Here is a 15,824-nt window from a genome sequence, read left to right as displayed (position 1 = left end):
TTTTATTAGATGCATTAAACTTAATTAATGACATTAATTCAGTTTTGTTTTCAGGATTTATCGAAAAACCTATATTATTTTTTTTCCTATTTTTTCCTTTGCTCCTACCACCATTATTGAAACCATGTACCTATAGTTAGTGCAAGTAATTTATTAGATAAATTTGAAATAAACTATGGTTTTTACATTTTTCCTAGTTAATTTTAATGAAAAACTATCGATTAACGTTTTCAGACTTTTTATGTTGTGGTATTATCAATTTTATTCAACTATTTTACAACGAGGAACTACTGATAGCATCACTGATGGTACATTTTACCTATTTAAAAAATCGTAGAGTTAAAAAAATATCATTTTGAAAATGATCATTTTAAAAATCAGCAAAATTTAAAAACATGTAGAAAATATGCACACAACAATGTAGGAAGATCGAAAAATATTGAAATTTTTAAGGGCTGTGAAGAAATTCAACCCGATCACACAAAACAAATCGAGAGTATGGTGCTGTAATGAGGCCAACACTTGTCAACTGGCAATACAAAGTTTGCCATAACTAGAAACAAAATAATTTGTCGCAGAAACTTCTGCGACACCAAAATTAGCCCACTTGTGGGTCGTGGTGCATGGTTTGAGAAACGCTGCGATAGTCAACTTTTAACTGTTATATTAATTGAATTTTAAGATTACTATGTACAGTACTTCAAATAGCACGATTCGAAATATCCTACGCCAAGCAGTTTTTTTTTCAGGGCTAATTCACCCTAAGGAAATAACCAAAGGATTTTTCATAGGGAATTTCTTGACACTTATTTTATTCAAACTACAGGAGAGATATCCCCAGAGTACTCATTCAGAAGTGTCCCTGAGGAAATTCGGGAAAAAAATGTATACTAACATGTTTGGTGTATAAGTGCTCATAAAGCGTTAAGCATAGATGTAGGTTTCGTCCCAGTTTCAATGCAATCCTAGAAATAATAATAAGAAACACGATCATTAATTGTACTCACCTGCCCAAAGTCCTGGTTGCGAAACGTCAGCGGATCCAGCGTAACCGGCAGAAACGCCACATCGGGATACAGGATGCAGTCGCGATCTTGAATTTCCTTGGTCAGTCGATTCACTGTTGTCGATTTTTGTATGTACAGGTAGGTAGACGTTCCATTCCATGGACACCGCACCAGCAGCCGGGAAAACAGAAATGGTAGCATTTAAATTTGCATCAACGAGGGACAGAAAAAAAATTAAATCTACTCAGTGGAATTGGTAAAAAATTGTTGATTGAAATTGATGCAATCAAAAAATTATCCACACGAGGCGATGATGCAGCGGGTGGTATGGGATGGGAGCGATTGTGGGCATCGAGAAGCTACCTAGAGATTCCGGTGCGGTGGTGTGGTGCGTTCGATCGATATGTGTTGCACTTGGGACTTCACACCAATCCGATACGCGCAGGTGCATCGATTTCGTGGCTCTTGGTCGAACACTTTTTATCACGGTATCACGGTGGCGAGGAAAACATGGTCAACTTTCATCGAACTGTGGTGGTTCCGCATCGTACGTACCTACCTATACTGCACACACAATTAGAGGGTGAGAGATTGCTGTAGAGACGTAAATGGAAACGTACCCCCGAAGTTAGCGTGGAATGGTCCAACGCGCAGATGGCAGCCGGTGGCCATCGATTGGACCCGTAAGAGAGTAGTGGGAAAGAGCTGGTAATAACATATAAGAAAAATTAACTTTTATGCAAATTTATGCATGGAAATTATTTTGATTTCGATTCGCTTTGGTTCGTAAACAACAATAAATTGCGACGGCCCAGACGGTATCGAACCCAAATCGAAGGCATTCTCTACTGCTGGCGCTGCTGGCTAGCGGTCAAAGCTAGCTACTTTTGGCCAAGAGCAGCAGACGATGATGTGTGCAGCAGTAGTCTGCTTCGGTATCGTTACGTGTTGAATCCCAATGGCAATTCGAACAGGGTCGTAGTACCGTTAAATGGAATTTTATTGCATTATTTATGGCCCAATAGAGAGATCCGACCCCAGACTAGGATGATATACATTACTTGGTGAGCTGTTATTTGGAATCGTTGTTTTGAAACTAGTCCTTCTTGATCAAAAGTGTATCAAAGTTCACTTCAAATACTAAATTTCTAGCTTATTCTACATCTATTTGCTCTACATCACGTTATGGTAACACATGGATAGTCTAAGGCTGTTGACAGAGTTGTTGTCCGGCATTCTTGCAACATACACACTAAGAATAAATCACAGAAATCTGTGAAATTTCACCGAAATCTCAACAGCAGAATTTTCGGTGAACTGTTCGGTGATTTTTTGATTCACCGAACAATCTGTAAAAATAAAAATGCTCATCTGTCAAAATCACCGAACGTTTCGGTGATTTGCTTTACACATTTTCTGTGAATTATTTGTATGTTTTTGTTGGTTTCACAGAACTTTCTGTAATTTATCTACAGATGTACGGTGATTTATTATTTGGTTAATTTGCAGTTCACCGAACTTTTCGGTAGATTTTTTTCAGTTTTCTCAAATCAAAATGAAATTGATTCTTTTTAGGATTTATTCGAAACTGGAAGATTTATTTCGATGTTCATTTGTAAATATGTAGCGCGGGCATGACCACGAATCAGGAGGACAAAAGGAGTGGTTTTTCACATGATCGTTCATGTGACGATGCAACGCGGTGATTAATCCTGGCACTTCATCGCGGCCGAAACAAATGGCTACATAAGATACATATTTTTAATGTGCAATTATGACTTACGGAAAGTACTAACCAGCCTCTCATCCTGCTGCTGAGAATGGTCCAAAACTTCTTCTAGTTTTTGGTTGTTTTGCAGATCTTCACATTATTTTATTGAATGATTACTTTTGCCACCTTCACAAAATAACAGTTAACACCAAACAATTTTGTTTTGACAACCCCCGCTTGGCAGTGGCTTTTACAGAAATTCGGTGAAAATTATAGCGCGCGATAAAAATTTTGATGTTCACCGAAGTATAACGTAAAAATTTCACAGAATTCGGCGATTCATTTGCCGTTACCGAATTTTCGGTGAAGTTTTGACAGTTGGATTGGAAAACATTGAATTTCACAGAAAGATCTGTGAAAGCGTATTTTACAGTTTACATTCGGTGAAATCTTTCACAGAATTCTGCGATATATTCTTAGTGTGACTCTGTCCACCGTATCCTTCTGGAACAGGTGATGATTTGGGACCTAGTATTAACAACATTTCTGGAGGATTTGTCGTATGGTGAAGATCTGGACCGTTGTGGACCGTGTCTAGTGAAAACAGCAGATTATCTCCGGTAGCCACTCGGTTTATCAAATCCTGACTATTAACCGGTGCATGCAGATGTTCATCTTGATGAGCTCAGTTGCGATACCATTTCTACCTGCTGAGCTGGTGAATGACATCCTTAAATTTCCACCAACTTTGCAGTTGGATCAGTTCTGTCCTCTGCTTTACTGACGTAGTCGTTTCCTCCATCATCCTGATCTCTCGTTGTTACGATCTTGTCGCCATTCCAATGCGAATCTAGTGCTGCTTCCACCTTTCAATCACCTTACCTGCTTCCATCAAGAGGGTCCCGTATATTTCGACCCGTTTGTATCGTTGCACTTTCTGCCGGGTTCCATGCTACAGCATTACTGTCCACACTGCACTCTTCATCGAACCATTCGTTTCGTCGTCTTCTTTCCACGTACCCGATGGTGCTCTTGGCAACGTCGGTTATAACTGTTTTTACTGTACCCAATGGACTGAAAAATGGTGAGTCATTCACCTGGAAGGAGGTACAACACAGCTGTGGTTCTCACAAGCTCCTACCCCATGCTTCCAATGACAAATAGTTTTATGCTTAAAACTGCTAGCGCAGCCTGGGCAGTAAGCCTGTTAGCTCGTGAACTGCAGACGGTCACAGTAAGCGTGGCTGCGATTCAGGAGATACAGTGGCCTAGATGGGGTCTCCAGTTAGCCTAGTGGTTAAAGCTATGGATCGCCAATCCGAAGACGGCGGGTTCGATTCTCGTTCCGGTCGGGAACGACTCCCTGGACATAGCGTATCATTGTGCTTGCCTCACAAACACAATATACAAATTCAAGCAATGGCAGGCAAAGGAAGCCCTTCAATTAATAACTGTGGATCTGCTCAAAGAACACTAAGTTGAAGCGACGGAGGCCAAGTCCCAGTGGGGACGTAGAGCCATAGAGAAGAAGAAGAAGGTGGCCTAGATCTGGACTCTAGAAAACGTGAATTCAGGGCAATGGATCGTATAACCAACATTTCCTTCATATACAACATCTACCAAAGCGGCGGCAATGAGACAGGTAGGTAATGGCCTCGCAGTATCAAGGAGTGCATCCAAATGGCAAAACTTTCAACCAAATGATCAATGTCCTGGCTAGAACTTCTCGTATTTCAATGATGTGAGGACCTTCAGAGGACCAAAAATCTACTCTGATCCCTGTTATATGTGTCAGTGAGATTGGGGCACGGTTATCAACCGTGACTAACTTAAGAATTCAGCGACCACTGCGTTTTAGTATCCAACGCTTCTCAAATAAAAGTGTGGTATATGAGTACCCAGAATGAGTAGCCAGTAGCCAGAGGCTGGTTGACCGTACAATATATGGGAATCTATCCACGGAGTAGTGAGCACAGCAGCTCGGGCATTGATAGATACAGCTGAAAGGTGATCCAGAGACTGTTGGTTCAAGAAACCAGAAAGTGACGGATGAGAAGAACGTTGGCAGGAGTCGCATGTTAGTGTCTGGTCTCCGGCAGAATAGAGAGCGGTGCAAGGAAGCGAGAGCAGCCAAAAAAATAACCGCAGACAGAAGAAGCAGTATAAAGATAGTGTCATTACCAAGGCACCAAAAAATATGGAGCAAAATGAAATGCAGAATTTTTAGGAGCCTGTAAATGGCGTGCGGAGAAAACAAGTGCGAATTCCGCTACAGCCACTGATCGATAGAAGTAGGTTGAAAACAAAACAATACATGGACAATCGGGTGTATGTATGTTTTGCTCATCTTGCCGTGGTGGTGTAAATCCATAAACCAAGCCTTGCTACTTCGGGAACATTAGGCAAAGGATTTACGCATCCGAAGTATTGTTAATATATGAGTAATTTTCGCTGAAACCAGGCCGCCATTTATAATGAACCATTTCGGAAAAAATGGCCATTATGTATGATATCGAAATGAGTTACATAAATAGAAGTTATGATACTGAATTGCATAAAATATTTTAATGTTCTAAAAACCTTTCTTCTGGTGAGCTCAGAATTGAAATCGGTGGCCAAATTGCGACTGTATGATAAAATATAAAATGGCGTCTAAATCCAAGATGAATGCCAAACAATTTTCAACTTCAAATGAAAGTTCTATACTTTCCATTCATATAAATGTGAAGTTTAGCTTGTTACGTGGAAATCGTAGACTTTGTCCCAGACTTTAGTTAATGGCGGCTTGGTTGCAACGAGAATCACCAATTTAAAGTTCATGTCCTATTTTCGCCTTCTAAATAGCCATCGCTAGAACACAAACGGGTTGAAAAAGCTTTTCCTTCCAAACTTTCACAACACAGTGTCAATCTATCAGATAACGCTCAAAAGTTATGCAATTATGCGAACTGTGCCACACAGGTTGAGAATAATAAAACACACAATTTTATAACCTAACGCCAGGCATCCACGCACCAATGTATGGACCCAATGAGAGGCTAATAATGGTGTGAAAGAAGATACTCCGTGTGCGTGAGATCCGTGTTAAGTGCAAAACATCTCACTACTACATGCAAAGCGAGCTCCCATAAGAACGCGTGTCAAATAATGACGTCACTATTTGTGTTTACATTTCTCTTTGCTTACTAATACATAGCCATCTCTTCTTCTTCCCCACCTGTAATATACTCTCATTGGTATGAACCCTCTGCCAACCATATCCCACCAACACTCCAACATCCGCATGAATTTGTGCAGACGCAGAGGTATATTCGGTCTGATGTGGATACAAATTATCGCAATCATCACTTCCTTCCCCTTCCCCATATTGACCTGCAACCTAACGTGGCAGGCGTCATTGTCGCCTAAAAATAGAAGATCACCAACACTCACACTGAAGATGCCCGCCCCGGCAGATATCTGATTGGTTTCTTGTGGGAATGTAGCTGGTCTCGCGATACTAGAGTAGCATCCACGGGCGGTCAATCAAGCTCAAGCTCAATTTTCGCCTTCTAAACTACAAACTTTACACTTGTTCGCACACTATTGAATACTATCAAATCCGTCAATGCATTACCTACTTCAAACATTATTCAAATATTATGAGGGACCATCCTTAAGTGACCCATGCTATCAAAGGTTACCCTTTTTCAAACTTCATTGATATAGTTCACCGCATACCACCCTTGCTGCACATATATCCGGGACTTGGTCCTATGTAAAAATATCATCTCTCTTACCTGGTCGAAATTTGGATAACTTTTTGTTGAATGCGTCCAGGTCGTACGTGTCCAGGCGGCCCAGCTTCGGTTGCGGGACGTACCGCCGGGAGAAGCAACTCGCAATCACTCGGGAAAATTTGACAAATCGCTCCAGATCGACGGTATCTGAAATGGGAATGCGGGTGGAATCGGTACAGAGAGCTGGAATAGGTTTATGTATTTGGAAAAGGATATGAATAAAAAATCCCAATCGACCGAGGAACGATGAACCGGGAATCTTATTAGGCAAACGGGATAAACCGAGTGGAATGTATATTACATTTTCTATCTGCGCGGCGAGGATTCAATACCCCAGTGATGGAATCCCCAAATCGGATCATCCCGTGATTCTCAGTTTGCGAAATTTGTCCAACTCATGAAATGCATTCGGTTCATTGATTGATTGCCACTTTATTCACTCTGTGTGACGGCCCGTCCGTCAGACGTCTTCTCTCATTACTCATGCCAACAAACGCATTCGCAACGGGACCGTAAGCTGAACAAAGAATATTTTATTCTTTCGAGTCACGTTGCTGAACCACACCAGCAACTCACCCACAAAGAAATCTCCTGCAAATCGGCACAACTCCAACCCAACAGCGTCCACTAAAATAGCCTTAATTTGCTTGGACGGTTGATGTGGGCATGTGCGAAGAGTAGCAAAAAAAAAAGAACGGCAAGCTTACCTCTTCATCACCTGGTTTGGTTCGATCGACAGTAGGTATATGCGATACATGCCTAGGTAAACTGCTGTGGGGATAATGATAGAGCGATTTTACAAATTAGACTGAGTCTTGTTAAGGTGTCCCGTTGAGTTTGGATACTGGCGCTTCCTACTTCCTACACACGATTAAAGCGAGCGCAGAAATGGTGTTTCTTGGCGTGGGGGATTTGCAATTTGATTCGTAAAAATATTCTGGTGGAGTGTAATGTATTATCTTAATGGAGTATCAGAATAATGAGTTCTGTCATTGTTCGGACGATTTGCCTTTAGCGCGTACACACAAATATTGAAGCTGCTACCGAGAATAAAGCTGCTATCAATACTGTGTTGCTTGACAACCCCTTGGACAACAGTCATTCTTCCAGGAATTTATCAAACAAAAACTTTGTTCAAGATACTAAACCATAAAAAAAACTATTGTTTTTTTTTCAATCCGGGAGCGGTCGCGTCGTGTACTGAGTACACACACCATGAAAAAAGTTCGCTTATGGTACACAGCGTGTGCGCGGTGTCGCTGAGGGTGGCCGAAGACGCGACTGCTCGAGGGTTAATTCCTGGAATGTTTTTTTTCTACAGAAAATCTCACAGAAACACTAATAAGACGCGACGCGAGACAGGACATTACTTATTATTCTTACACAGAACCATTCCGATGAACTACACTTGACAAATTCTTGGGGAAATCTTACGACAAACAGTGCCTCTTGTCTTTAAATATTAAATATATACCTTTCACACACCATAGAAACCCAAAAGTGAACGAAACAACGAATACTGATCTTGTCGGGATCGTTGAGGCCCCATTGGACTTAACCCAACAACAGCAACATTCGGACCGACTCCAGCACCTCATCACTTGCAGAACGAAGATCGTGGCGAACAACACAAGAGGAGTCCGTCAAACTCACCTGAAAGTCGGGATTGCTCCAATGTGGCCGTTCTTTCCACACCGGAACTCGTAAACTCCTTCTAGCTCCAACATCAGAAGCTGGATGGAAAGAAGGATTACAACTCCGTTACCCTCATGAGGACTACGCGGTATCAAACATCGTACGGCTCATTAGGGTATCCTGTATACCCTGGAACGTCAAGCTGGGCAACGTGCAGCTACATAGTAACTCAAAATAGCAGCCCCTGAGCCTGGATCATCGCACTGCTAAAGATTACAAATATTTCGATAGCAACTGAGTAAATATGGAGATCCTGGACGGGAGTTTGGCGGCTGGAAAAGCAAATCGGAAGATAACACCAATGAGGAGCTCGTAGAAGAACGGAGATTGGCAATGATAGAGATATTGATGTAGAGCTTTTACGGGCACTTGCTCAAGCTTTGGAATGATGGACAGGGTTGGGGGTTTAAATGTTGAGCCGTTATGGAGGAGTATTGAGGTGTAGATAGTGTCGATCTCAAGTGAATACTGCATTCTTATTCTTATATGGATTGGAAACTACCATCGACAGGACAAGGCTCGCTATGGCCGACGTGGCTACAGAGAATCAGATCAACAACCGCTTCCGATAAAGATGTTTGCTACTGCCACGTCCCCAGTCCACGGACAGACTGACTAGGACTTCTATGGTGCGGAACTGCCAAACTCTCACCCCGTTTAAGTTCAGTTCCGACGTATCGCAGTAATCCAGGCCAGAAGGCTCTCCACTGGTGGCCCAAACGATTCCAGAAAATTGTGAAAGCTCAACGCAACGCTTCATGGGCAGTGAAGAAACTTGCTAAACTATCCTGGTAGATGTGGTGGAAATGTTCGGACGACTTAGAAACAGAATTTCCACAGCAGTGTTTTCTAGTTACAGCAGCTTGGAACTAAATTTATTCAAATTATTCATTATTTTTACTATTTACTTATTTCTCAACTTACATTTTATAGTTTCCTAATAATCCCTTTTTGTTCGTTACAGGTCACCTTCAACCGCTCGGGACTCGATTGCCAATCTACAAGGATTACAATAAATACAACCATCGCCTATTTCCGATGTGTTCTGCTACTTATATCACGATCCGAAACCGCTCAACTAAACTCCGGACCACTGATTCTACCAACTTCAATTTCCAATTCAAAAAACAACTTCTAATCACTTCCAAATTAACTGTTTTAATTTACTTTCCACAAAATCGCAATGGCACCGATTCTCTCACTCGCTACTTCTATTTCTTTATTTACATTTTGATCTCTGTCTGAATTCACCTACCTTTTTCACACTCGCCTACCTTTTTCACACTCTACTATACCACTGTGGCGCTACCTACTTGTCACCGAAGGCACTTGCTGCTGATAGGTTCTCGATGCTGGGTGGTGCGTACAAAGGCCATACTCGTTAGATATTGCACCTTCAACATCGCATGCCATTCAACAATTAGGAAAACCAAGCGTTCATATTAGGAAGATTTCCTTGACTCCATGAATCTGGCACAAATCTCAGTATAACTATAGAGAAAGTAAATGTCCTCAGCATTAACGGAAAATGAGCTTTTCTTAAGCGTGTTTTTTTTTTTTTGCAAGATTGTTGCATGCGCGTTTCAGGGGATTCTTAGAGGGTCCAAGGGATTACAAGAGAGATCTCAAAGGAGTTTAAGTTACGTTTTAAGGGGGGCAAGAGAATTTTGTAAACTTTTAGGGTGTATGGGAGCCCTTTTCTGAGCGATTCAAGAAATGACGTTAGCGTTTCATGAATGGATCATTATAGGAGATTTTAGGCCGATTCGAGAGGTTTGTAAGACCTCTCAAGAACGTCCCACGGGGATGTCATAAAAGTTTCAGGAAAGTAGTATCATCATCAGTCGTTAGGAATTAACCAGCTCGAAATTGCATAGCACTGCATACGGCCCGGCATTTGTAAATCCTTGATCAACCAAATAACTATAAAAATGGCACCAACTATTTTGCTCTGATTGCTTCTGATTCTTCAGTTTGTTGAAAGCACCGAACAATTGCACAGCCCTAGCACCGTGCATTACTCTCCGCGTCGTATAGAGAAGGGCCAGTTCAGATCTGAGATGTGAAAAAAAGAAAACCTTGTACGATAGAAAAATTAAGTTCCTTTCTACGTCATCAGGCAACGAAGGTAATCATGTGACTTCGTAGATTGGAAAAATAATGCCCGTCTGAAGAATTTGTGTCATGGGTACATTTCCCACCGGAGCACGTGCATTTTTTTCGAATTTAAAATTTCAAAATTTGTTGATCAAACTGATTGATGGTTTTAGTTGGCTTTCTCAGTGTAGGGAAATTCAAAACGACCTGTGCACAGTACAAATCGTTGATAATAGGTGGGTTCAGGCATGTGTCCCTTAAACCAAAATTAAATAACTATTTCGCAGACAAGAAGCCCAAAATGAAACACCAGGCATCAATGAATGTAGCGACGAACAACAGACTCTTTTACCCTTGAAAAAGGTCAAATACAAATTCCTTTTTTTTGTACGTAATATGCGTTGCGTTGCGTTGCGTTGTAACGGAGTAATTCGTAGATTGCATACTGAAAGTTGTCATGTTAAACCTTTAATACTCCTATTCTAATTGCTTATGGAATGCTATTTGGGAAGGAACAGCTATCCAATCAGAGATTGAAGTAAAAAAGACATGAAAACTTCCATTGCCGGCCACGCCCATCTTCTCCGTTACGAGGATAGGAAAGGATGTGATGATATGACACCTACTTTACAAGAGGTCAGCGACTCACCGACACTCCCATAGGTGTCAAGGAGTTGGATATTTGGAATGGGTTGATTGGGGATTCACTATAAGCGAGTGATGCGGCAAGATTCAGATTGTGTAAGTGTATTTGATAGTTGATGATGTAGATGTGTTGATGTGAGTGTAAGTGATTTTTTTTTAACAGCAACGTTGGGAGTGACATAGCTAAGAAATTTGTCACTCCATGGGCCTTTTTGCTTCCGGGATGGGGCACAGGCATTTGGACCATGTGTCCTGGCTAACAAGCCTAGGCTTAAGCGCCATTGATCGCTCTCTGAAACGATAAGAAACATGTTATGTGGATGGGAAGGGATAATAGGGAAGGAATGATATCTATTTATCGAGATGCCAGCGACTCACCGACGCTCTCGTAAATAGAAAGGAAATAGGATTTTGGAACTAGAATGGTCTGGAGTTAAGTATGATTAAGTATGAGTTGGATGAGATGTAAAGGGTGAAAAACACGACAAATACGTCAATAAAATAATTTACCTTTATCGCTGAAACAAAAAGTATTAGGAATAGTTTTTCAAAACTTTAATAAATAATCACCTTTTTATGACGTAAATGTTCATTTGTGATAAAATGCTATTCAAATCCCTACTTCCGATTTTTGCTCTACAGCATCATTGAGTTTCTTCGAACTCGAAACAAATGTAATTAGATGAATATGATGACATAGTTTTAAAAGCTAGATTGTTAACTAAATTGGCAACTTTAATGCTCCCTTCCTGTTTCAATAGCAGAACTTTTGATAAGCAATAAGTTATAATTATAATCAACTTGATTAAAAAAAAGAACAAGATCATAAAATTATAGCCACTGCATTAGAGGATGCCCCCATGAACGTGAAGAAGAAGAGTACGCTATTTTCTACATAATGATTTTAAAGGGAAGTTGGCATCTCCATTCTTCCAACCAAAACGGGCAAAACGGACTTAAAAGAAGCATTCAACTAGATAAATATTAACCAAGTCGAGCTTTTGCTCATCAACATAGAGCAAATCATGACAAACCTTGGATTTATGTTGACCTGTTCCGACCAATATTTGTCTAGGTCCCATTTATATTTGATTTTTTTGTGAGATGACATAATTGACATAATTGGGGCAAAAACCTGGTCTAAAATCGAGGGCTGTAAATTGTACGGTACCGACGCCTGTCAAAGTTGCCATTGCGCAGTATCTTGCTAGCTTAGGTTAAACAGAAAATTTATCGAAAATTCGGCGGTTACAAAGACAGGCACGAAAACGGGGAAGTGATAAGATCTGAGAACATGTTTCGTGACCTTTCATGAATATCTGGAGTATTTACCGACGTCATCTTTAAAGTCGTGCTTTAAACCGTTTTAGCCCGCTGTTCCTCCCCTTAAGCACTAAAATTTAGCCGATGAGCAGAAATATTTAATGCGTTCTCGCCACGAACCGAAAATCGATTCGTGCATCCCCCAATCTCGTCAAAAAACGATGATAGTTGTTGAAAAATTGTGCGCACCATTCGATGCGATCCACCTACCAACCTACCTTGGTTATAATGCTCCGCAGGTCCTAGAAGTGGCTTTCGACGTCTTTCTTGATAACGTCCGGCCAGCCTTCCGGATTGCGCGGGTTGCTGATGATCGGATAGAATAGAAGATTCCATCCACTATCGCGGCAAGGTCATCGATCGGGTTCACCGACAGATCCACCGTACTTACATGATTTTCTCCCGAGAACAATCCACATCCGGAACGATTTTCCGGATTATGATGAAAAAGGACCGCTTGCCTTTCCCGTTCGCCCAGAAGAAGTGCGTCGGGATCAACGCCCCGGCATTGTTCAGTGTAACGCTCAGCCACCGGACGTTTGCCCGCTTGACCCACTCCGTGACGATCAGTTGGAGCTCTTCTGCCATTTTTGGTCCTTTAGCCGCATCGTTTTCAGGATGTAGCAACACGGATCTTCTTTTTCTTCCTTCTTCTTGTCGTCTGACATCGTTGCACACCCCGAAATGGTCCGGATTAATCGGAATCACACAAAGTTTCTAATTCTTCCTAACACTTGAAAATAGGGAAAATTCAAACGCGAAAAATTTCGTGACAGGCACAAATTTGCGACCTGCCACCGTCACAGCACACTGCGATCCCACTGGGTCTCTGTCCTATTAAGTTAGGATTTGTGAATAAAGTTATTTTTTTTATAAAAACCCGATCTTCTGACCTAGAATTATATTTTGTAATGTCGCTGGATGCAACACATGAAGCCCTGGATCATTTTTGATACATACAAAATTTGTATGCATTTAATGCGGTTTATCGAATAATATTACAATCACTCTCGGAGTAGTATAATTAGCTGTCCATTTTACCCCAATTTGCTTTGATTTTTGTCATGTAATCAACATGTAATGAATAAATCAATTTGCCCTGATTTTTTGTCAAGTAATGAATAAATTAATTTCCCTTATTAGCATTGGTACTGAAACCAATGTTATCAAAAAGACATATATATGACTTTTTCTATAATTTCAGCTTTTGATGGGGAATGAAGGGCATAATAAGCATTTTATAAAATATGTCAAATGTGCGCTAAACTAATTAAATAGGGCGCCTCAAAGCACCAAATATATATATTTAAGATGCCTCATTTAATCAGTTGTGTGCATATTTGCCACAAATCAAGATTAGGGTTAATGCTAATTATACCCTGTATTCCCCACCAAAGTCATATGTTTCAACTGTCCTTTCGATTACATTGGTTTCAGTAACAAAAGTCCATCAATTCGGGCATAAGCAAATGGGGGAAATCGATTCATTCATGAGGCGATAACAAATCAGGACGAATTGGGGTAAAATGGACAGCTATTTGAACTCTCCCGTGAATGATTCTAAACCTTATCGATAAACTGTATTTGTATACATAAAAAATGATCTAAGACTTCATGTACTGCAACCAGAACCATTACAAAGCAATAGAAAAAATGTTATCATTCAGCAGTTTTAAGGGCATGTAGGGCAAAATAGGAAAAATATCTATCATTTATGCGCACGATAGCTGTTAGCTTCCAATTGTAACTAAAACTAATTTCAACGTTCCATTACAGTATCTGTTTCTTATAAACACATTTTAAATCTAATTTTCTATGTTAATAGGGCAAAATAGGGCAAATTGGTTGGTATTGGAACCGATGCTATTTTCAAACGAATGTTATCCCTAAGAAAACTTACCTCGTCCAACACCAAATAGGAGCATCGGCGCAAATTGGTGTGTTCCGTTGACAGGAAATCAATCAATCTTCCCGGCGTGGCGATAACGATCTCCACTCCATATCTCAGATCGTCTCCTTGCTGACGCTTGGCACCGCCACCAAAGAGACAGGTATTTTTGATTTTCATAGCCCGTCCGAAGTCATCGGTAACCTGCTTAATTTGCTGGGCCAATTCACGGGTCGGGGCCAGAATTAGCGCAATAGGGCCATCTCCACGGCGCAACCGCGACTGTTGCTCAATGTGCATCAATGCCGGCAGAAGATAGGAAAGCGTTTTACCGGAACCGGTCTTGGCAATGCCGACCATGTCCCTGCCGGACATGGCGATTGGCCAACCTTGCGATTGGATTGGGGTCGGTGTGGTAAACTCCGCGTAACGCCATTCGTCGGCAATCTCTGCTGGAAAGCCAACTTCCTCGAACGTCAGAGCCGGATCCGGAACATCGCGGCCTTTGGTCGTGATTTCCTTAGCCTTTCTCCACTCGTTAATCTCCCGTTCGGAGCGTCGGTAATCCACTTTTGGGCGGTAGCTCAAACGGGTAACCGGTTCCAACTTCTGGTGGTTCCAGTTGATCGGTCTGAGCATTAATTGCGCCTTGCTTACTTCATACCGCTTTCCACGGCGGGGGCTGCGGCTTCGACTGCGACGGTAGCCTCCCCTTTTTCTCATTCCTTTTTTTTGTACGTAATATGGTCATAAACTTCATTATTCGTGTAAATTTGTTGTCCGGGAAATCTGTGCGCAAGAGTTTCATCATTGTGGGGAGGACTGGTATCCTCACTCTCCAAATCTTCTACCGATAAACTCATTCTCATCTTCTCGGACTCTGCTATATGATTTATTCCTTCAGAGGAAATACATGCATTCCATTTCAGGAAGCCAAGGACCTAGAATCTTCTTAGCAACGTCACTGTCCTCACTAAATAGTTTAGTAGTGGGCAGAGAAGAGAATTGTCAGACAAAAGAGGCACATAACAAGCAACAAATAAGGCGCAGCGATTACTCTTTATCCCAGTAAACCAGTAAAATTGAATGAAAGATGACAAAGATATCAACTAATCACTTTTCCATGTTTTACGATGGTGATCCCAAATTGTTGGCTGATACATCATTTTGAGGGTTGACCCCAAACTTTTGGTCGATGACATCAAGAGTCATTTTACTTAATAACTTTTTTCCTAGATTTTTTAGCCAAGTTCGGTAAAAAGCAGTCGAAAGTTTATAGAAAATAAGTTATATTACCGCTCTCATCTTAAAATTTGATCGACCCAATTTCCAGCGACACTGCCGTAAGTTTATATTCATTTTTAGAAAATTTGGCAACTTTGGGTTGAGTTTACATTCAAATATTTTTGTAAAAGTTCCATCTAAATCACGTTCAAAGTTACTTTGACTTATTATCTTTTGAATGAGACCTAGGTTTTTGAAATCGGACGTAAATTGGTGGAGATATGAGTCTAAAAAATGACATGTTTTTGAGGTGGTGACCCCAAACTTTTGATATATATATATATCGATTTTATAAATAATTTATTTTAAGGACCCTTTAATTGAATGGAAGTCATTCGGGTCTGGATCTATATCGTTATCTGGAAGCGTTTGGTACGGGAGGTCCACGCTTTCAT

At 41.0% G+C, this 15,824-nt stretch overlaps 2 protein-coding genes across 3 annotated transcripts in view; both read right to left on the bottom strand.

Moving 5' to 3' along the window:
• LOC109419740 (inositol-pentakisphosphate 2-kinase) overlaps positions 1-15,824 on the bottom strand; it is a 401,201-nt gene that overhangs the window by 28,483 nt on the left and 356,894 nt on the right. For both annotated transcript variants that reach the window (XM_062850148.1, XM_062850149.1), the window contains 2 exons: positions 6,498-6,644; positions 1,008-1,120 (listed from right to left, as the gene is read on the bottom strand). In XM_062850148.1, the coding sequence (XP_062706132.1) occupies positions 1,008-1,120; positions 6,498-6,644 (260 nt within the window). The remainder of the gene's footprint in view (positions 1-1,007; positions 1,121-6,497; positions 6,645-15,824) is intronic.
• Positions 13,155-14,868, bottom strand: LOC134287681 (uncharacterized). Its single transcript, XM_062850120.1, has one exon. The coding sequence runs from the start codon at positions 14,866-14,868 to the stop codon at positions 14,071-14,073; it is 798 nt and encodes a 265-aa protein (XP_062706104.1). The 3' UTR covers positions 13,155-14,070.

This window comes from Aedes albopictus, chromosome 2 (genome assembly GCF_035046485.1).
Source record: "Aedes albopictus strain Foshan chromosome 2, AalbF5, whole genome shotgun sequence".
NCBI classification, from domain to species: Eukaryota; Metazoa; Arthropoda; class Insecta; order Diptera; family Culicidae; genus Aedes; species Aedes albopictus.
Note: the sequence above shows the minus strand (reverse complement) of the source record. Positions and strands in the feature narration are given on the sequence as shown.